Source organism: Sinohyriopsis cumingii, chromosome 3, assembly GCF_028554795.1.
Source record: "Sinohyriopsis cumingii isolate HCF-2022 chromosome 3, ASM2855479v2, whole genome shotgun sequence".
NCBI lineage: Eukaryota > Metazoa > Mollusca > Bivalvia > Unionida > Unionidae > Sinohyriopsis > Sinohyriopsis cumingii.
This window is the reverse complement of record NC_142963.1, coordinates 139,249,120-139,272,238: the sequence shown is the minus strand read 5'-3', so window position 1 is coordinate 139,272,238 and position 23,119 is coordinate 139,249,120. Positions and strand designations below refer to the sequence as shown.

General features: G+C 40.8%; 1 protein-coding gene across 8 annotated transcripts in view; it reads right to left on the bottom strand.

Annotated features, from left to right (window-relative positions):
• The window catches only part of LOC149803951 (inter-alpha-trypsin inhibitor heavy chain H3-like), a 118,942-nt gene that overhangs the window by 45,188 nt on the left and 50,635 nt on the right, over positions 1-23,119 (bottom strand). For 2 of the 8 annotated variants that reach the window (XM_089953773.1, XM_089953776.1), the window contains exons 11-12: positions 19,935-19,988; positions 10,551-10,604 (exon numbers count right to left, since the gene is read on the bottom strand). The exons of 2 other annotated variants lie outside the window; for them this stretch is intronic. In XM_089953773.1, the coding sequence (XP_089809899.1) occupies positions 10,551-10,604; positions 19,935-19,988 (108 nt within the window). Of the gene's footprint in view, positions 1-10,550; positions 10,605-17,562; positions 17,910-19,934; positions 19,989-23,119 lie in introns of those variants that run through there. 4 more of the 8 variants (XM_089953775.1, XM_089953778.1, XM_089953780.1 and 1 more) reach the window with 3 other exon arrangements.

Here is a 23,119-nt window from a genome sequence, read left to right as displayed (position 1 = left end):
CAAGGACGCAAACTTACACTCGCAAACCACGACCTGCCACGGTGGTCACTGCGTCTCCGGTAGCCTCAGGTTCATTCATTTCTCCGTTGATGTCACCAAGAACTGAACAGTACTTGGAGACGTTCATCACACCAAGAACTTCGCCGTTGATGACCCCAAGAACTTCCCCAGTGTCGGGACCCTCCAATTTAGCGGCAGTGGCCTCGGCTCACAAAGTACCTTCTCCCAAGATCAAAGTCCAAGAGAGATCGGGCATGTTACAAAGTTTACTGGATTTGTCCAAGCAAGAACTGGCTCGATTTAGTCCGTTGCGTACCCCTACACGACGTGTCATGCCTGTCCTCAAACTAACACGACGTAAAGACAATCAGTGGCGAAGCGTTCCAGTATAAAAAAAGGTCTGTGACTAAGTAGGGGTATCAGTGTTTTTGGTGCTGAAGACTCAAAGATGTCACCCTCCAGAAAACATCCCTCTTCTAAAACCCAAGGAAAGAAAAGGAAAGGACTGCCTCCTCGTTTAGTCAAACATGGGGACATGTTATCTGTCCTGTCCAAAGCTTCTCCACCCCTACGAAAAAAACTCATTCAGTCAGCCTCCAAAGAGGTCATCGATACCATGTGCGAATGTTGTTTGAACGTGTTGAAAGGCACGATCCCTTTGTCCAAACACCAGAAACAATGCTTAGCCAAACATCGTCACGTTCTTAGCCAAATGGTTCAAAAGAAAATTCCCATTCGTCAAAAGAAGAAGATGTTGGTCCAACGTGGAGGAATTTTACCCCTCTTCCTGGGCCCCTTACTGAAAGGAGTCTTGGGAACCATGTTGGGAGGACTGGTGGGAGCAAGATAAAAAGGCCCTTTGAAGTCCCAAGATCTCAGAATCTACCCCTGACATCCCATGGAAGGACGAAAACTAGCTTTAGTGCCTTACAAACGATGGATGGAATACCATCGTTGGCAAGAAGAACGCACCCCACATTTACCTCCCAATCCGAATTTGAGTGAGATGTCCCAGTTACAACACTAATTGCAGTCCTTGATGGATCGCCAAGATTTGTCCGAAACAGAAAAATCGCAAAAGTACGGTCAACTCTTGCAACGACTGCAACTCTTTCACCAGAAAGCTTTAGACGAAACAGCTCTACCCACTCTGAAAGATTTTAAGACCTTGATCAAAAGTCCAGCACCATCATCACTACCGCCACCACCACCACTACTACCATCCCCAGGGGTCACCAGAGATGCTACCCCAAGAAGACCTCAGGAAGAAGAGATACGAGAAGTGTTTCAAACACCGTCAGCAGCTCTCCTTTCAAGTAAGATTGCAGCATCCTTGTTGACCCGTCCCCCACACCCCTAAGAGAAGAAATGAAAGCTTGGGTTAAAAAGATGATGTCCACTCCTCCTTCGACAGAAGTGAAAAAGAAAGAAGGGAAAGCAGAAGTGAAAACAGAAAAGAAGACCAAAGCCATTCCATTGGCACCTCCACCACCTCCACTACCTTCGACTTCTACTACCGTAGCCCATCGGACACGTAAATCCGTTTCCAAATCACCCTTTCTTCCCACCCAAAGTAGCATCCTCGAATAGTGGGTGCCTTATTAACAAACCAACAAAATGGAGAAGGTGTTAGCCAGCATTTACTACGATCTCTCCCATCCTAAAGGTTACGCAGGAGTTAAAAAATTGTATCGTGCTGCCAAACGCGTCTGAAAAGTCTCCGTTTACCTCAAGTGCAACGATGGTTACAAGAACAAGCTACCTACACTTTACACAAACCCATTCGACGCAAGTTTTCCAAAAGTCGCACCCGAGTGGAAGGCATCGATCATCAATGGCAAGCCGATTTAGCCGATGTCTCTCATTTGGCCAGCTACAATCGCGGCTACAAATATTTGTTTCGTGTCATCGACGTCTTTTCCAAATTTACCTGGGTCGTACCCTTGACTTCCAAATCGAGCAGCGAGTTAGTGCGAGCCCTGCAACGGGTGTTGAAACAAAGCGGTCGTCACCCTCTTCGACGGCAAACGGACAAAGGTATCGAATTTCTGAACCAAGCTTTCCAAAAAGAATTAAAGAAACGTGACATTCATTTTTTTACCACCGTGAATCCTGAAACCAAAGCCAGCATCGTGGAACGTTTTCAACGCACTTTGAAAGAACGAATGTGGAAATATTTTACGCATCACCACACTCTGAAGTACATCGACATCTTACCGCACCTGGTGCAAGCGTACAACCAATCTTACCATCGAAGCATCGGACGTGCCCCTCAAGAAGTGACTCCCGAGAACGAAGTGCTGGTGTTTGAGCGCCTGTTTGGTACGTCTCCGACGAGGGCTGTCCCCAAGAAAAGTGGAGTGTTGGCCATTGGAGATTGGGTCCGCATTGGCAAAACCAAACGCACTTTCGACAAAGGATTCTTACCTAAATGAACAACAGAATTGTTTCGTGTCACTGGACGAGTGCATGGCCGTCATCCTGCCGTCTATAAATTGGAAGACATGAACGGAGAAGTGCTCAAAGGAACTCTTTGTTTGCCTCAGTTACAACGTGTCACCAAAAAAGAAGACGACATTTACGACATCGAAAGCATTCTCGAACGTAGAACCCGTAAAGTGGGCAAACGACGTGTCAAAGAAGTCAAAGTACGTTGGAAAGGATATCCACCCAGTTTCGATTCTTGGATCGACGCTTCGCAAGTCATCGACTATAAAAAGAAGTGACCATCATGCCCTTTCACACAGACGCAGCTACGTCAACCACTCCTTCACCCAGTTCTTCCCTGCAAGATTTACAGAAACACCCCTTGTGGGTGTGTGTGGAGAGCGTGTGCATAAAACGCAAATCGTCTTTTTCTGCCAAATCTTCGTGGTGTATTGTGTCATCGGGGCAGCCATTGCCAATTTGAGTTTGCAACAAGGAGACAAACAATTGTCGACCATTTTATTGAGCAGTTGCATCGATTACCTGCTTCCTAATCCCTCCCTGAAATTCACCTCGAACGAGAACAACGGGAACCTTGTGTCCAGTGTCAGTGCCAGTCACCACTCCAATAACAACAATAACCCCATTTTGGGCGGAGACACGCCTCTGACGTCCAGTAACCCCTAGGACAGCCACAGAACTCTGGAATTATGAGCAATAACAACCAATTTTACTTAACCTTACCCAGTGACAGTTCCATGGAGCTGTTTCCCAAGAACACGTTGTGCTGTTACACGGCCAAATTACCTCAGACCATCACATTAGATCACGAAGTCCATTGGGAAGTGGCTTTAGTGGAAATCATTCACCCGACCCAAGTCCTCAATGTCCATCCTAATCAAAATTCTTTACAGTGGAAGTTCATGACGAGCCAATGCAAAAGTATTTGAATACACATGTCAAATATGATCACAAAACCTATGATGACAAAACTCAAAAGTGGTCCTACCACTTGTTCATTCCCCCAGGCTATTATTTTAGTGGTCAACATTTGGTCAGCACCATTACCTCCAGATTTAATGTCGTGTTTCTGAAAGCTTTGGAAAGTGTCCAACAAAGTGTCACCATGGAGTACCACAAAGCAGCTCGTCGCTTCTTGATGAAATTTGACGGGGGTAAAATCGTGTCCATTTTATTTTGTCCTGAATTGTTTGACATGTTGGGCGGGGACATGGACATGAGAATGGTCATGATCCAGAAAACCGAATTACCAATCGTTTACGACAACGAGTCTTTTAGCAAGTTATTTCGTTCCCCGGTAGAACTGCACCAAGGACTGAATTTGATTTTTGTGTACTCCGATGTGGTGGAGTATAACGTTGTGGGACACACCTCCGTACCGTTACTGCGTGTCATTCCTTTCAAAGTGGATTCTGCCACGGCCACTGACGAGGAAGGTGGAAACACTTATCATGTTCACCGCGAATTTGTACATCCTCACTATTTGCCCGTCAGCAAGTCTTATTTGGACACGGCCAACATTGCTATAAAAGGAGATCTGTAACAAAATATTCCATTCACCAAAGGGAAAGTCACGGTGAAACTCCATTTTCGAAAACGGTTCTCTCACGATTCGTAAGTCACGTATCCAGTGTACCGAGGGGTTGCTCGACAGCAAGGACACGGTTCAGGAGATATGTTAAAATCGGCTTTTCGTTCGGTGGCTATGGTGTTGAAACCGATGGTGACACGCGGATTGCACGCCTTGAAAGATGTGCCACTGACACAAGGCAAAGAATTTCTCCAAAATGTCATCATCGACAAACAAAACCCCAAAGAAGCTTTCTTGAGGGCAGGCAAAAATGTCTTGCTGCAAACGGTTAAAGACCTTTTGGGTCGACGAGAAACACCTATAAATCCCCTGCACGCTACCGATCAGGCATTCAGCAAGGACAAGGCAGAAAGAGACGACGAAGAAAACACCCTTTGACCAGACTTCACACTTCTAAAGCTAGAAAGACAAGGTAAAGAAGAACCGTTCGAGACTTAGACGTTTTCATTTATTGAGACACAGAGAAAAAATGATGCACCGAGAGTCTTGCGCTTGTTCCAAGTCGGAACTGGATCTGTTTGCCATGCCACCCACCATGATGACGATGCAAGAATCCCAGTGGGTGGAATTTCGTCCCGTCTCCTCTTTGACGGATTCTGCTCCCATCCTGTTTGACATCAAAGGTCAGCCCGAAGATTACATCGATCTGAATAGTAGTTACCTGTATTTGAAAGTCAAAGTGATCAAAACGGACAACACCAGTCCTGGAGCCAATGATAGGGAAGCGCCCGTCAACAATTTCATGCATTCCTTGTTCAGCGAAGTGGACTTGTACTTGAATAACAAACTGCACAGCAGCAGCATGGATACTTACCCGTATCGTGCCTACCTGGAAAATCTCTTGACGTACGGAAAAGAAGCCAAGAATACTCATCTGGATGCTTGCGTGGTATGGAAACCTGACACAGCGGGTGATAACACGTTTAACGATACAGCCCTCACAGTAGATGACGATCCTCACAATGTGGGGTTTAATACACGTAGAAATAAAATTCTACAAGGACGTAGCTTAGACCTGATGGATCGTTGGCATTTGGACATGTGGTTACAAGAAAAGTATTTACTGAACGGAGTGGATATTCGCCTGAGACTGAATCGTAGCAGTACCGCTTTCCATTTGTTGTCCCATGCTAACGAGTACAAAACCATCATCCAAGAAGCCAGGCTCTACGTGCGACGCGTGGAAGTGTTACCCAAAGTGGGAAACGACATCAGTCAAACGTTGAGCAGAACGACCGCCAAGTATCCCATACGACGCGTGGAAGTAAAAACGTTCACCATTCCAGCTGGACAGCGATCCATGATCGAAGATCATCTGTTCCAAGGCCAGTTACCCAAACGTTTGATCCATGGTATCGTCAAGAATTCAGCCTTCAACGGAGTCCACAACGCAAATCCTTTCCTGTTTCAGAATTACAACGTAGCCAAGATCGAAGTCAGTCGCGATGGCAAGACACTGTGTACCCGACCGTTTGAGCCTTAGTTTGGTGACAGGAATTACTTGCGGTCGTACTTGTCCCTATACGAAGCCACCGGACAGTTAGGAACCAACACCAGTCACGGCATATCGTACGAGGATTATACAGGAGGCTACGGTTTGTGGGCGTTTGATTTCACTCCAGACCAAGGCAGCCACGAGGGACATTTCCACCCTATAAAATCCGGCCAGATTCGTGTGGAAATTCAGTTTATTAATCCTCTACCTGACCAAGTGAACGTCCTCCTGTATGCAGAATTTGACAATACCATAGAAATCAACAGTTTAAGAGAAGTCATTCTAGAATATTAGAAGCCATGGAAGACTGTTATCCCTCTTTACCTAGTGGAGAAACCTTGAAGATGGAATGTGAGGAGACCATGGAAGAAGAAGAAGAATCCCAAGACGACGAAGTTATCATGATGAAGTCAAGATGGCCAGAACAAGAAGCCCATTTAGCCTCCTGTTTTGCTACATTCCTGACAGATGTAATTAAAGAATTGATCAAGGAAGAGTGCTATGGATGTCACAACGATCATCCCAGTCAAATTGAACACGACAAATGTCTGATGTTGAGCCAAGAAGAAAAATTGGACGAATATCTGGACAAAGCGTGGGGTGTCATCGAGATACAATTCGTGTTGAACGATTGGTATAAAGGCTTGGATAAACATTCTTCTCTTCCATTAACGTCTCTGGAGCACCGTCGCATCAAACCTCTCTTTGACCAGAATAAGAAGTCGGAGCTAAACGCCTTTTACTTGTTAGACATTTTCAAGCAAAAGGTCAGGATCGAATTGATGACTTATCATTACCTGTGAAGAAGAAGAAGAAAAAACCACATAAACCATGGATACCTGGGAACTTTATTACCTTTTGAACCACAGTTCGTACACTGTTTCTTGAAATCCTGTCGTATGTGCTCAAGATGAACTCCCTCATCGCAAACCTCAAGACCATCAAGCTTATGTGATCAACACGGACAACAGTCATCTCCCAGGAATCCACTGGGTAGCCGTCTACGTTCCTGAAGAAGGATGTGTGGAATATTTCGATTCCTACGGATTGCCTCCTTTGGAAGACGATATCATCGACTTTATGAGAAGAAATGCTCAGACCACCCGATTCAATAATATGAAATTACAAGGCACAGATTCCTTGGTGTGTGGACAATATTGTATGTATTTTCTGCATCATCCCAGCCTGAGCTATTCCTTAGAACATTTAGTAACTCATTTTGATCCTCGTTCTTCTTCTAGAAACGATGTGAAAGTAGATCGATGGTTTTGTGACCAGTATGCTTATCTTTTGTCTCAAGCTAGGAAACGTAGTGTCCATCAATGGCCTAATGACTTCCAACAGTGGAAATCACAATTTCATTCACAACGTTGTCAGCCCTGTCCACAATAATGTGAGTTGAAAAAAAATGTTTGGTATTTGAAAAAAATGTTTCATGTTATATTGTTGGATTATTGTTAAAAATGTTAGAGTTGTTTGTTAGTGTTAAGTGATTTTGAATAAAAAATGTTGTGTTTTGAAAAAAATCATTTGTCTTTTGTTTGGCTATAAGAATTTTGATTCATGCACTTTGACTTCTCTCTATCTCTCTCATGACACTCATTAAACGTTCCGGCTCGAAAACCGTGTAGGGATGTTTTCCTTCAAGTCCGAACTTTGACTTTTTTAGAACCGGGGTAGTTTCCAGTCTAACCATCCATTGTCGACTCATCCTCCTACGAAAATGTGCTCCAAACTAGCTAAACTAAACGAAGCCTACGTGAATTTGCATAGGGTCAGACAGTCTGATACCGAAGCCTGAAGAGATAGAGAATGTGAGAATGTTAAAAGTCACTGAAGACCTGATAGAAGAGCTATTCAGAGAAGAAGTGAACAGGGAGAAAGAAGAATGGACAGAAAAGTACAGACTTCAGAGACAGCAGCAACAACAACAACAACAAGAACAACAACAGCAGCAGCAGCAGCAGCAACCTGAACCTGACAGAGGATTTGTCGATTGTCGTATCGACACCAAAGAGTTCTTCTTCTCTTTCCGAAGAAGCAGACCTATTGTGAGAAAGTCTCTCGTCAGAGGACGTCGCATTCTTAGAAACTAAAAGATCGCTCTAGCTTCAACTCCACGCAAGCAAAAAAACAGCCCTTTTCAGGGCTACCCAATCTCTAGAAAAGAAACAATAATCCATTTGCCAATGTGTGTATGTAGAGTAGTGTGAATATAAACACTGACTCTTTTCTAGTGTGATTGTATATGTTTATATGTGTGAGTGATTGGAAGTGCTGAAGTAGATTTGTGTGGATAGTAGATTATGATCATATTTTTTTTGTTGTTTGACGTGCGTAAATAGTAGATTTGGGGTTAGATTTGACTGCTTTGCGTTTGTGGATAGTATATTATTTGTTTAATGAAAATGTTTTAGAATAGTGATGGATAGTATAAAAAAGTCAGTGAGTGTTTCTTTTAGGTCCGCGCGTTTGGTCATGATCTAGGTAATATAAATTTTGTTTTAGGGGATGTTTTCCTTCACGTCCGCGCTTTTAGTATAAATTAAAAATCGCTCGGCAGTTTAGCTACCCTTGTTGATTTATCAAGAGAATGAACACCAGACTAGCAAAACTGCTGAAACTTCATGTACACCTGGAATATGCCAGGCTCATATTAAATGAACTGGCCGCGGAGGCCATCGTCGAAAAGGAAAGGATAAAAGAGGAGGAGAGAAGAAACAAAGAAGAGGAGGAGAGAAGAAACAAAGAAGAGGAGGAGAGAAGAAACAAAGAAGAGGAAGAAAAGGAGAGAGGAAATTTCAGAATCCCAGAGACAGAAGATTGGGATTCTGAAGCCACTTATCCCACCTCTGCTCTGCCACCAAAAAGAGTGACAGGAGACTGGGGAAGAAGATGTGTATGTGGTGCCAGGCCTGGAAGGTGCCATCATTAACCAGGTGTCATGGAGTTCAAAACAAACAGTCCCTTTCAGGGCTACCCAATACTCTAGAAAAGAAATAGTAATCGATTTGCCAATGTGTGTATGTAGAGTAGTGTGAATATAAACACTGACTCTTTTTTCCTTGTGTGTGTGTGTGTGTGTGTGTGTGTGTGTGTGTTTCTAAGCGTTCACGTACGTTTGTGTGAATAGTAGATTATTGGGTTATGTAAGAGCTTAAGTTGGTTTGTGTGGATATTAGATTAGGGTTTCATTTTAATGCTTTGCGTGTGTGGATAGTAGATTTGGGGTTTGTTTATTGTTGCTTCACGTATGTGGATAATAGATAATATGAAATGAGAAAAGTAGGGGATGTTTTCCTTCACGTGCGCGCGTTTTAAGTAATAATCTAGGTAATATAAATTTTTGTGTCTTAGGTGGATGTTTTCCTTCACGTACGTACTTTAACTATAAGAACCCACAAGGTTCGTCGTTCGCACCATTCTACGGAAGAACCCAAGAAAATGAGTATTGAACTATTTAATGAGCTAAAGGATAGTTGGTACTGGATGACAGATGCAGCCTATGTGGTGGAAAGGCTAGAGAAGGAGTGGATGCATGAAGTTACGAAGGACTTTGTCAAAAGTCAAGTGACGAGTCTAAAACTTGCCAGGGATCTGATTGGGGACATGATCGAAGAGGAGGTTAAAAAGTTAAGAGGCTTCATACAACTTGACTATGTGAAAGTAGGTAAACTGAAAGAGGCCCTTGATTATGCTATTGAAGTGTGGTGTTTTTTAACAGATATTTTGGAGTGGACTGAGTGGTCCTATGTGAAATGGGATTTAAACCAAATGATGAAAGCAGAGGAGATGATGAGGAAAGTGATGAGAGAACAAGTCAAGATAATAAAATACATTTGGACTGTAGAAAGAAAAGAAAAAGAAAACAAAAAGAAAAGGAAGAGTTTGAGCGGCTTAACAACAATTGGATGAAAATCCAAAACAAGTTCCGAGCCATGAGTCACCCGGACTGGATACCGGAAAATGAAAAGAGAAAGAAGGGAATTTTGGCAAAGATAAGGGGATGGATAAAGAAGTTAAGGAGTTAGAAGAAGAAGAAAACCAAAGGCCCTTTTCAGGGCCACTCCAATCTCTCGAAAAAAGATAGACTTTGAATTGCCTACCCCCTTTTTTAATATTTTTTTAATTTAAAAAAAAAGAGCCCCCATCCCTGTTTCAATTTTTTCCCTGTTCCCTTTCCATAGACCCATCAGGTCGGGACCGTATTAAAATAGGGTCCCGACCCTGTTCCATTTCCCTTGTGCCTAGATAGGCCCACACAGTATTCCCATGTTAAATTCCCCTTGTCCCTAAAATTGCTTTTTTCTCCCATGTTAAATTTCCCTTGTCCCTAAACAAGCCCAAAATCTATTCCCATGTTAATTCCCATTGTCGCTAAAGTGGCCCAGGGGTTTTCGTAATGTTAAATTTCCCATTGTCGCCAAAGTGGCCCAGGGGTGTTTTTAATGTCAATTCCCATTGTCGCTAAAGTGGCCCCATTCACTACTAAGAAGTTTTTAGATACAAGGATTTCCTCAAAGCCTTAACCTTGCTAAGAAACAAAGTGAAGGAATTTTAATTTAAATAAAGAAGACATATAACCACTCTATTAAAATATATATATGTGTGTGTGTGTGTGTGTGTGTGTGTGTGTGTGTTGTTTGTATGTGCATATGAATGGGTGGGTGTAATGAAGAATACATTAAAAGTACAACAAGTGTATTTGTGTTTGGACCATCAAGAAGCAAAAGATACCAAAAGCAAGGAAAACAAGAAACATGCGTTCTCGTCTTATTTCCATATTGCAAGTTAGTTATTGCCAAATTTGCTTACGAAGTCCTGTAATAGGCATCATTACATAAACAGACTAATTTTGAAGCAAATGCACTAGTCCTACCTGAAATTTCTTCAGCAAAATGTCTGTGGTTTACATCTGAATAGTTCAGAAACTTATATTATTCAATGGTTTTGTTTTTCTTTATTCTTGCCTCCATATGAAATTTGTATTAGCAAATGATAGTTACATTTACTCACGGATATGAGTCGGCCATGGGTCTGGTTGCGGGAACACACGGCCAAAGTGTCCTCCTTAAAGTAGAAATGGTTCAATATTGGAATCTCCAACATCCGAGAGTGGTTTTATTTCACTTTAAACATGGAACGAAAACATTCTTCAAAATACAGGTCACTGAAAAATGCATACATTTTGGCCTAAATGTCTTGAAACAGTCTGAAGACAAAACTTGAACTTGTACTATTGTCAAAAATAAAGTAACCCTACTTAGGGTGGTTCGAAACAAGTGAAACTTTGAAGGTACGATCAGATAGCGCTAAATTAGTTGGGAATGATTGGTAATTCTACATTTAATATGTGGTAATACTAAGTGGCATAATGTTACCTTTAATAAGATAATATTAAGCGATATAATTTAACCTTTATTGTGCGGTAATTTTAAGCATAATTATTCGATCTTAATACGTGGTCTATCTTTCATGCGTGGTAATTTTAGGTATAATCAGTAGTAGTTTTAAGTGTGGTATTACTAAGTGTGGTAATTCAATATCGAACATTTTATATGTCAAATCCTTCGATACCCATGGGCTCCATGGACCACATTAGTAGTGTAGTGGGACGATTCAGCGACAAGGGGACTTTGATGTCAAAATAGTGTGGTTGCCCTTTGGCGACAATGGGAATTTAACATGGGGAGCATAGGATAGGCATTATAGCGACAAGGGGAATTTAACATGGTTAATACCAAATAAGCATTATAGCGACAAGGGGAATGTAACATGGGAGATACAGGACCGGCATAATAGCGACAAGGGGAATTTAACATGGGGAAACTTAACATAAATGGGTCTTTATAGCGACAAAGGAAAGATAGTGTCTGACGTCACGGTAGGGGAGATTGGTAATACCGTAGCAACTAGGGGCAGGTGATGTCACAGAACTGAACAAAGAGCGGGGCTGTACATAGAGAATACAGAAAAAAAACTTACATTATACATATGCCCTACATTTAAAAAACAAGTTTTAAAAAAATGAAATTAGGCATGAAAGTCAATTTCTTTTCTAGATATAGGCCGGGCCCTGAAAAGGGCCTTTGGGTTTCTTCTTCTTCTATTTCCTCCACTTCTTCATCCATCCCCTTATCTTTCCAAAATTCCTTTCTTCTTCCTCTTTTCATTTTCTGGCAATCAGTCAGGATGACCCATAGACCTAAACTTCTCCTGTATCCTGATCCAGTTGTTATTCAGTTTCTCAAAGGCCTCTTTTATCTTTAAGTTTTCCTTATCCTTTCTTTCTTTACTCCACTTGTCTTTAATCTTCTTTACTTCTTCCTCCATCACTTTTCTCATAAGTGCTTCAGCTTTCTTCAGCTTGTCAAGACCTCTTTTAACAAATGGCCAACCTGACCATTTCATCATGCCTTCCAAAAAACACCTTACTTCTATAATGTTATCCATAGCCTCTTTTAAAGTTTCAACTCTGACATAAGGTGGATTAATGAACCCCGTCAACTTCTTCACTTCTTCTTCTATGATCTCCTCTATCGTCTCCATGGCTACTTTTAGTTTGTAAGCAAAGTCCAAAGTGTTTCTTATCCTCCATTATCTTTCAATTCTTTCCAATATATTTATATATATACTATTTATCATCCAATAGTATGTTTCCTTTAAATTGCTGAACAGGTTTGTAGCTGCTGCCATCTTCTTCTTTCAGTTATTCCGTAGATGGCGCGAATGAGGAACGCTATGCGTATTTATATGTAAAACACGGACGTGAAGGAAAACATCCCCTACTTTTCTCTTCTCATATTATCTACTATCCACGCACGGCAAGCAGCAAAATCAAATCCAAAATTTACTATCCACACACTCGAAGCAGCAAAATCAAACCCAAAATATACTATCCAAATACCCCTAAGCAGCAACAACAAGGCCATAATCTACTATCCACACACGTAAAGCATCAAAAACATAACGATAATCTACTATTTACACACGCTAAGCAGCATAAACATAACCAAAATTTAATATCCACACACGGGAAGCAACAAAATACATAACCATAATCTACTATCCACACACACACGCTAAGCAGCAAATAAACAAAAACAAAACCAACACATACCATCCACACAGAAGGGATGGTTCAATAACCACACACTCTACTATTCACACATACATACTTTGCAACTTACAAACCCCAATAATATACTATCCACACAAACTTACTTGATTGCTTACAAACACAAGCACACACATATACACACACACATACACACACACACACACACACACACACACACACACACACACACAAATCATTCCAGGTAATGAGTGAGTTTTTATATTCACACTACTCCCCATTTACACATTGTCAAATTGAATTCTTTTTTCTTGTCTAGAGTTTTGGTTTGCTCCTCTCTCCCTTCTTCTATTCCTCACTCTAGGATGCTGAATTTGCGGTGCCACTATTGGTTTTAGCATCCTTACTGGTATTGGTTGTGGTGCTGGTAGAGGCTGCGGCGCTGGTAGTTGTTGTGGTATAGCCAGTGCCTGTCCAGGTTCCATCACCATGGGCTTCACCTCGCACACAGGTTTTACCATTACGTGAGGCAGGATTCCTTATTGTCTTTTCCTCCTCTTCTTTCTTCTCCTTCTTTTCTACCTCTTCCTCTGTTCTTGCTGCCTCTTCTACAGGTTCTATGGCCAGTTCGTCCAGGATGCGCCTGGCGTATTCCAGGTGCATCTGGAGTTCCAAAATCTTTGCAAGTCTGGTGTTCATTCTGTAGTCTTGATCAATCAACAAGGGTAGTCAAACTACCTAGCGATTTCGTATTTATATGAAAAGCACGGACGTGAAGGAAAACATCCCCAGACCCTAAACATATATTACCTAGATCATTACCGAAAAACGCGCGGACTTAAAAGAAACACTCACTTTGTACAACCCATCACTATTTTAAAGAATTTTGACTAACCACTTAAAGAAAATGCTTATACACTCACTTTTTAGCCGAGATAAAGAATTAATGTGCTTATAAACGCACTTCTAATTTGTTTTCTAAACTATCATAGGCAATGGATTGTTATTTCTTTTCTAGAGTATGGGTAGCCCTGAAAAGGGCTGGGTTTTTTGTGTGAACGAGGAGCTATGGCAATCTTTTTAGGCTCTAAGATTGCGGCCTCCTCTGACGACAGGCTTTCTCAAAAAGAGGAGAACTCTTTGGTGACGACACGACAGTCGACATAGCCTCTGTCAGGTTCAGGTTCCTGCTGCTGCTGTTGTTGTTGCTGATCTCTGTGTTCTCTCGGCTGTTTCTGAAGTCTGTACGTCTCCGTCTATTCTTTTTCCCTGTTAATTTCTTCTCTGAAGAGCTCTTCTATCAGGTCTTCAGTGACTTTTAACATTCTAACATTTTCTATCTCTTCAGGCTTCGGTATCAGACTTTGTCTAACACGATGCAAATTCAAGTAGGCTTCGTTCAATTTGGCTAATCTTGAGCACATCTTCGTAGGAGGATGAGTCGACAATGGATGGTCAGACTGGAGACTTCCCCGTTTTTATGGTCAAAGCGCGGACGTGAAGGAAAACATCCATACGGTTTTCGATTCGGAACCCTAAATTAGTGTCATGGGAGGGATAGAGAGAAGTCAAAGAGCATCAATCATGTTACCCATAGCAAAACAGAAGACAAAGGCATTTTTTTTGTCAAAACACATTTTTTTTTTAGGCAAAATCACTTAACACTAACAAGTAACCAATTTTTTTAACAATAACCATTTAATAGAACATTAAACATTTTTTTCAAATAACAAACATTTTTTTTCTTCAATTAACACTATTTTAAACAGGGTTGACAACGTTGTGAATGAAATTGTGATTTCCACTGTTGGAAGTCATTGGGCCATTGATGGACACTACGTTACCTACCTAAAGACAAAAGATAAGTATAATGGTCACAGAACCAATTATCTACTTTCACATCGTTTCTAGAAGAAGAATGACGAACAAAATTATTCACTAAATGTTCTAATGAATAGCCCAGACTGTGATGATGCAGAAAATACGCACAGTACTGTCCACACACCAAGGAATCTGTGCCTTGTAATTTCACATTATTGAATCGGGTATTCTGAGCATTTCTTCTCATAAAGTCAATGATATCGTCTTCCAAAGGAGGCAATCCATACGAATCGAAATATTCCACACATCCTTCTTGAAGAAAGTAGACGGCTACCCAGTATATTCCTGGGAGGTGACTGTCGTCCGTGTTGATCACATAAGCTTGATGGTCTTGAGGTTTGCGATGAGGGAGTTTATCTTTAGCTCATACGACATGATTTCAAGAAGCAGTGTACGAACTGTGGTTCAAAAGATAATAAAGTTCCCAGGTATCCATGGTCTTTTTTTTTCACAGGTGATGATAAATGATCAATTCGATCCTGATTTTCTCTTGGAAAATGTCTGTCAAGTAAAGGTGTACGAGCTCCGACTTCGGACCCTGGTTCACGACAGTTTCGATGCGACGGATCTCCAGAGACGTTAATGGAAGAGAAGAATATTTACACAAGCCTTTATACCACTGATCAAACACGAATTCTATCTCGATGAGACTCCAAGCTTTTTCCAGATATTCGTCCAGTTTTTCTTCTTGACTCAGCATCAGATATATATCGTGTTGAATTTGACTGGGATGATCGTTTTGACATCCATAGCAATCTTTCTTGATCAATTCCTTAATTTTATCTCCCAGGAGACTAAATGGGCCTCCTGTTCTGGCCATCTGGACTTCATCATAACTTCTTCGTCTTTGTCTTGGGATTCTTCTTTCATGGTCTCCTCATATTCCCTGTCCAAAGTTTCTCCACTAGGTAAAGAGGGATAACATTCGTCCATGGCTTCTAATAGTCTAGAATGACCTCTCAAACTGTTGATTTCTATCGTAATATCGAATTTTGCATACAGGATGACGTTGACCGTCTGGGGTAGAGGAACTGCAAACTGAAGTTCCACACGAATCTGACCGGATTTTATAGGGTAGAAATGTCCCTCGTCGCTGCCTTGGTCCGGAGTGAAATCAAAAGCCCACAAGGCGAAACCTCCTGCATAATCCTCGTACGTAATGCCATGACTGGAGTTAGTTCCTAATTGCCCCGTGGCTTCGTACAGGGATAAGTAAGACATCAAGTAATTCTTCTTGTCAAAGTCAGGTTCGAACGGGTACAAAAGGTCTTGCCATCGCGACTGACTTCAATCTTGGACACGTCAAAGTTTTGAAAGCGGACAGGATTTTGATTGTGGACTTCGTTGAAGGCTGTATTCTTGACCATACCAAGGATTAAACGTTTGGGTAACTGTCCTTGGAACAGATGATCTTCAATCATGGATCGCTGTCCAGTGGGAATAGATACTTGGCGTCCGTTCTGCTCAAAGTGCGGCTGATGTCGTTTCTCACTTTAGGTAACACCTCCACGCGTCGTACATAGTCTGGCTTCTTGGATGGTGGTTTTGTAATCGGCACTATCAGCCAATAAATGGAAAGTGGTACTGCTACGATTCAGTTTGCATCATCGCAGCCTGGGCTATTCCTTAGAACATTTAGTAACTCATTTTGATCCTCGTTCTTCTTCTAGAAACGATGTGAAAGTAGATCGATGGTTTTGTGACCAGTATGCTTATCTTTTGTCTCAAGCTAGGAAACGTAGTGTCCATCAATGGCCTAATGACTTCCAACAGTGGAAATCACAATTTCATTCACAACGTTGTCAGCCCTGTCCACAATAATGTGAGTTGAAAAAAATGTTTGTTATTTGAAAAAAATGTTTCATGTTATATTGTTGGATTATTGTTAAAAATGTTAGAGTTGTTTGTTAGTGTTAAGTGATTTTGAATAAAAAATGTTGTGTTTTGAAAAAAATCATTTGTCTTTTGTTTGGCTATAAGAATTTTGATTCATGCACTTTGACTTCTCTCTATCTCTCTCATGACACTCATTAAACGTTCCGGCTCGAAAACCGTGTAGGGATGTTTTCCTTCAAGTCCGCACTTTGACTTTTTTAGAACCGGGGTAGTTTCCAGTCTAACCATCCATTGTCGACTCATCCTCCTACGAAAATGTGCTCCAAACTAGCTAAACTAAACGAAGCCTACGTGAATTTGCATAGGGTCAGACAGTCTGATACCGAAGCCTGAAGAGATAGAGAATGTGAGAATGTTAAAAGTCACTGAAGACCTGATAGAAGAGCTATTCAGAGAAGAAGTGAACAGGGAGAAAGAAGAATGGACAGAAAAGTACAGACTTCAGAGACAGCAGCAACAACAACAACAACAAGAACAACAACAGCAGCAGCAGCAGCAGCAACCTGAACCTGACAGAGGATTTGTCGATTGTCGTATCGACACCAAAGAGTTCTTCTTCTCTTTCCGAAGAAGCAGACCTATTGTGAGAAAGTCTCTCGTCAGAGGACGTCGCATTCTTAGAAACTAAAAGATCGCTCTAGCTTCAACTCCACGCAAGCAAAAAAACAGCCCTTTTCAGGGCTACCCAATCTCTAGAAAAGAAACAATAATCCATTTGCCAATGTGTGTATGTAGAGTAGTGTGAATATAAACACTGACTCTTTTCTAGTGTGATTGTATATGTTTATATGTGTGAGTGATTGGAAGTGCTGAAGTAGATTTGTGTGGATAGTAGATTATGATCATATTTTTTTTGTTGTTTGACGTGCGTAAATAGTAGATTTGGGGTTAGATTTGACTGCTTTGCGTTTGTGGATAGTATATTATTTGTTTAATGAAAATGTTTTAGAATAGTGATGGATAGTATAAAAAAGTCAGTGAGTGTTTCTTTTAGGTCCGCGCGTTTGGTCATGATCTAGGTAATATAAATTTTGTTTTAGGGGATGTTTTCCTTCACGTCCGCGCTTTTAGTATAAATTAAAAATCGCTCGGCAGTTTAGCTACCCTTGTTGATTTATCAAGAGAATGAACACCAGACTAGCAAAACTGCTGAAACTTCATGTACACCTGGAATATGCCAGGCTCATATTAAATGAACTGGCCGCGGAGGCCATCGTCGAAAAGGAAAGGATAAAAGAGGAGGAGAGAAGAAACAAAGAAGAGGAGGAGAGAAGAAACAAAGAAGAGGAGGAGAGAAGAAACAAAGAAGAGGAAGAAAAGGAGAGAGGAAATTTCAGAATCCCAGAGACAGAAGATTGGGATTCTGAAGCCACTTATCCCACCTCTGCTCTGCCACCAAAAAGAGTGACAGGAGACTGGGGAAGAAGATGTGTATGTGGTGCCAGGCCTGGAAGGTGCCATCATTAACCAGGTGTCATGGAGTTCAAAACAAACAGTCCCTTTCAGGGCTACCCAATACTCTAGAAAAGAAATAGTAATCGATTTGCCAATGTGTGTATGTAGAGTAGTGTGAATATAAACACTGACTCTTTTTTCCTTGTGTGTGTGTGTGTGTGTGTGTGTGTGTGTGTTTCTAAGCGTTCACGTACGTTTGTGTGAATAGTAGATTATTGGGTTATGTAAGAGCTTAAGTTGGTTTGTGTGGATATTAGATTAGGGTTTCATTTTAATGCTTTGCGTGTGTGGATAGTAGATTTGGGGTTTGTTTATTGTTGCTTCACGTATGTGGATAATAGATAATATGAAATGAGAAAAGTAGGGGATGTTTTCCTTCACGTGCGCGCGTTTTAAGTAATAATCTAGGTAATATAAATTTTTGTGTCTTAGGTGGATGTTTTCCTTCACGTACGTACTTTAACTATAAGAACCCACAAGGTTCGTCGTTCGCACCATTCTACGGAAGAACCCAAGAAAACGAGTATTGAACTATTTAATGAGCTAAAGGATAGTTGGTACTGGATGACAGATGCAGCCTATGTGGTGGAAAGGCTAGAGAAGGAGTGGATGCATGAAGTTACGAAGGACTTTGTCAAAAGTCAAGTAACGAGTCTAAAACTTGCCAGGGATCTGATTGGGGACATGATCGAAGAGGAGGTTAAAAAGTTAAGAGGCTTCATACAACTTGACTATGTGAAAGTAGGTAAACTGAAAGAGGCCCTTGATTATGCTATTGAAGTGTGGTGTTTTTTAACAGATATTTTGGAGTGGACTGAGTGGTCCTATGTGAAATGGGATTTAAACCAAATGATGAAAGCAGAGGAGATGATGAGGAAAGTGATGAGAGAACAAGTCAAGATAATAAAATACATTTGGACTGTAGAAAGAAAAGAAAAAGAAAACAAAAAGAAAAGGAAGAGTTTGAGCGGCTTAACAACAATTGGATGAAAATCCAAAACAAGTTCCGAGCCATGAGTCACCCGGACTGGATACCGGAAAATGAAAAGAGAAAGAAGGGAATTTTGGCAAAGATAAGGGGATGGATAAAGAAGTTAAGGAGTTAGAAGAAGAAGAAAACCAAAGGCCCTTTTCAGGGCCACTCCAATCTCTCGAAAAAAGATAGACTTTGAATTGCCTACCCCCTTTTTTAATATTTTTTTAATTTAAAAAAAAAGAGCCCCCATCCCTGTTTCAATTTTTTCCCTGTTCCCTTTCCATAGACCCATCAGGTCGGGACCGTATTAAAATAGGGTCCCGACCCTGTTCCATTTCCCTTGTGCCTAGATAGGCCCACACAGTATTCCCATGTTAAATTCCCCTTGTCCCTAAAATTGCTTTTTTCTCCCATGTTAAATTTCCCTTGTCCCTAAACAAGCCCAAAATCTATTCCCATGTTAATTCCCATTGTCGCTAAAGTGGCCCAGGGGTTTTCGTAATGTTAAATTTCCCATTGTCGCCAAAGTGGCCCAGGGGTGTTTTTAATGTCAATTCCCATTGTCGCTAAAGTGGCCCCATTCACTACTAAGAAGTTTTTAGATACAAGGATTTCCTCAAAGCCTTAACCTTGCTAAGAAACAAAGTGAAGGAATTTAATTTAAATAAAGAAGACATATAACCACTCTATTAAAATATATATATGTGTGTGTGTGTGTGTGTGTGTGTGTGTGTGTGTTGTTTGTATGTGCATATGAATGGGTGGGTGTAATGAAGAATACATTAAAAGTACAACAAGTGTATTTGTGTTTGGACCATCAAGAAGCAAAAGATACCAAAAGCAAGGAAAACAAGAAACATGCGTTCTCGTCTTATTTCCATATTGCAAGTTAGTTATTGCCAAATTTGCTTACGAAGTCCTGTAATAGGCATCATTACATAAACAGTCTAATTTTGAAGCAAATGCACTAGTCCTACCTGAAATTTCTTCAGCAAAATGTCTGTGGTTTACATCTGAATAGTTCAGAAACTTATGTTATTCAATGGTTTTGTTTTTCTTTATTCTTGCCTCCATATGAAATTTGTATTAGCAAATGATAGTTACATTTACTCACGGATATGAGTCGGCCATGGGTCTGGTTGCGGGAACACACGGCCAAAGTGTCCTCCTTAAAGTAGAAATGGTTCAATATTGGAATCTCCAACATCCGAGAGTGGTTTTATTTCACTTTAAACATGGAACGAAAACATTCTTCAAAATACAGGTCACTGAAAAATGCATACATTTTGGCCTAAATGTCTTGAAACAGTCTGAAGACAAAACTTGAACTTGTACTATTGTCAAAAATAAAGTAACCCTACTTAAGGTGGTTCGAAACAAGTGAAACTTTGAAGGTACGATCAGATAGCGCTAAATTAGTTGGGAATGATTGGTAATTCTACATTTAATATGTAGTAATACTAAGTGGCATAATGTTACCTTTAATAAGATAATATTAAGCGATATAATTTAACCTTTATTGTGCGGTAATTTTAAGCATAATTATTCGATCTTAATACGTGGTCTATCTTTCATGCGTGGTAATTTTAGGTATAATCAGTAGTAGTTTTAAGTGTGGTATTACTAAGTGTGGTAATTCAATATCGAACATTTTATATGTCAAATCCTTCGATACCCATGGGCTCCATGGACCACATTAGTAGTGTAGTGGGACGATTCAGCGACAAGGGGACTTTGATGTTAAAATAGTGTGGTTGCCCTTTGGCGACAATGGGAATTTAACATGGGGAGCATAGGATAGGCATTATAGCGACAAGGGGAATTTAACATGGTTAATACCAAATAAGCATTATTGCGACAAGGGGAATGTAACATGGGAGATACAGGACCGGCATAATAGCGACAAGGGGAATTTAACATGGGGAAACTTAACATAGATGGGTCTTTATAGCGACAAAGGAAAGATAGTGTCTGACGTCACGGTAGGGGAGATTGGTAATACCGTAGCAACTAGGGGCAGGTGATGTCACAGAACTGAACAAAGAGCGGGGCTGTACATAGAGAATACAGAAAAAAAACTTACATTATACATATGCCCTACATTTAAAAAACAAGTTTTAAAAAAATGAAATTAGGCATGAAAGTCAATTTCTTTTCTAGATATAGGCCGGGCCCTGAAAAGGGCCTTTGGGTTTCTTCTTCTTCTATTTCCTCCACTTCTTCATCCATCCCCTTATCTTTCCAAAATTCCTTTCTTCTTCCTCTTTTCATTTTCTGGCAATCAGTCAGGATGACCCATAGACCTAAACTTCTCCTGTATCCTGATCCAGTTGTTATTCAGTTTCTCAAAGGCCTCTTTTATCTTTAAGTTTTCCTTATCCTTTCTTTCTTTACTCCACTTGTCTTTAATCTTCTTTACTTCTTCCTCCATCACTTTTCTCATAAGTGCTTCAGCTTTCTTCAGCTTGTCAAGACCTCTTTTAACAAATGGCCAACCTGACCATTTCACCATGCCTTCCAAAAAACACCTTACTTCTATAATGTTATCCATAGCCTCTTTTAAAGTTTCAACTCTGACATAAGGTGGATTAATGAACCCCGTCAACTTCTTCACTTCTTCTTCTATGATCTCCTCTATCGTCTCCATGGCTACTTTTAGTTTGTAAGCAAAGTCCAAAGTGTTTCTTATCCTCCATTATCTTTCAATTCTTTCCAATATATTTATATATATACTATTTATCATCCAATAGTATGTTTCCTTTAAATTGCTGAACAGGTTTGTAGCTGCTGACATCTTCTTCTTTCAGTTATTCCGTAGATGGCGCGAATGAGGAACGCTATGCGTATTTATATGTAAAACACGGACGTGAAGGAAAACATCCCCTACTTTTCTCTTCTCATATTATCTACTATCCACGCACGGCAAGCAGCAAAATCAAACCCAAAATTTACTATCCACACACTCGAAGCAGCAAAATCAAACCCAAAATATACTATCCAAATACCCCTAAGCAGCAACAACAAAGCCATAATCTACTATCCACACACGTAAAGCATCAAAAACATAACGATAATCTACTATTTACACACGCTAAGCAGCATAAACATAACCAAAATTTAATATCCACACACGGGAAGCAACAAAATACATAACCATGATCTACTATCCACACACACACGCTAAGCAGCAAATAAAAACAAAACCAACACATACCATCCACACAGAAGGGATGGTTCAATAACCACACACTCTACTATTCACACATACATACTTTGCAACTTACAAACCCCAATAATATACTATCCACACAAACTTACTTGATTGCTTACAAACACAAGCACACACATATATACACACACATACACACACACACACACACACACACACACACACACACACACACACACACACACAAATCATTCCAGGTAATGAGTGAGTTTTTATATTCACACTACTCCCCATTTACACATTGTCAAATTCAATTCTTTTTTCTTGTCTAGAGTTTTGGTTTGCCCTGAAAAGGGCTGTTTCTTTCGTTTTTTTTTAACTCCTGATGCACCTATCTAATGCTGGCATCTCCCTGGCCTGGCACCGCAGACACATCTAAGTCTCCAAGTCTCCAATCGTTCTCCCAGTTTACTTTTGTGGCTGGGAGCGCAGAGGGAGGATGATTCGCTTCAGCACCCCACTCCTCTGTCTCTGGAATTTGATAGGCTCTCCTCTCCCTTCTTCTATTCCTCACTCTAGGATGCTGAATTTGCGGTGCCACTATTGGTTTTAGCATCCTTACTGGTATTGGTTGTGGTGGTGGTAGAGGCTGCGGCGCTGGTAGTTGTTGTGGTGTAGCCAGTGCCTGTCCAGGTTCCATCACCATGGGCTTCACCTCGCACACAGGTTTTACCATTACGTGAGGCAGGATTCCTTTTTGTCTTTTCCTCCTCTTCTTCCTTCTCCTTCTTTTCTTCCTCTTCCTCTGTTCTTGCTGCCTCTTCTACAGGTTCTATGGCCAGTTCGTCCAGGATGCGCCTGGCGTATTCCAGGTGCATCTGGAGTTCCAAAATCTTTGCAAGTCTGGTGTTCATTCTGTAGTCTTGATCAATCAACAAGGGTAGTCAAACTGCCTAGCGATTTCGTATTTATATGAAAAGCACGGACGTGAAGGAAAACATCCCCAGACCCTAAACATATATTACCTAGATCATTACCGAAAAACGCGCGGACTTAAAAGAAACACTCACTTTGTACAACCCATCACTATTTTAAAGAATTTTGACTAACCACTTAAAGAAAATGCTTAT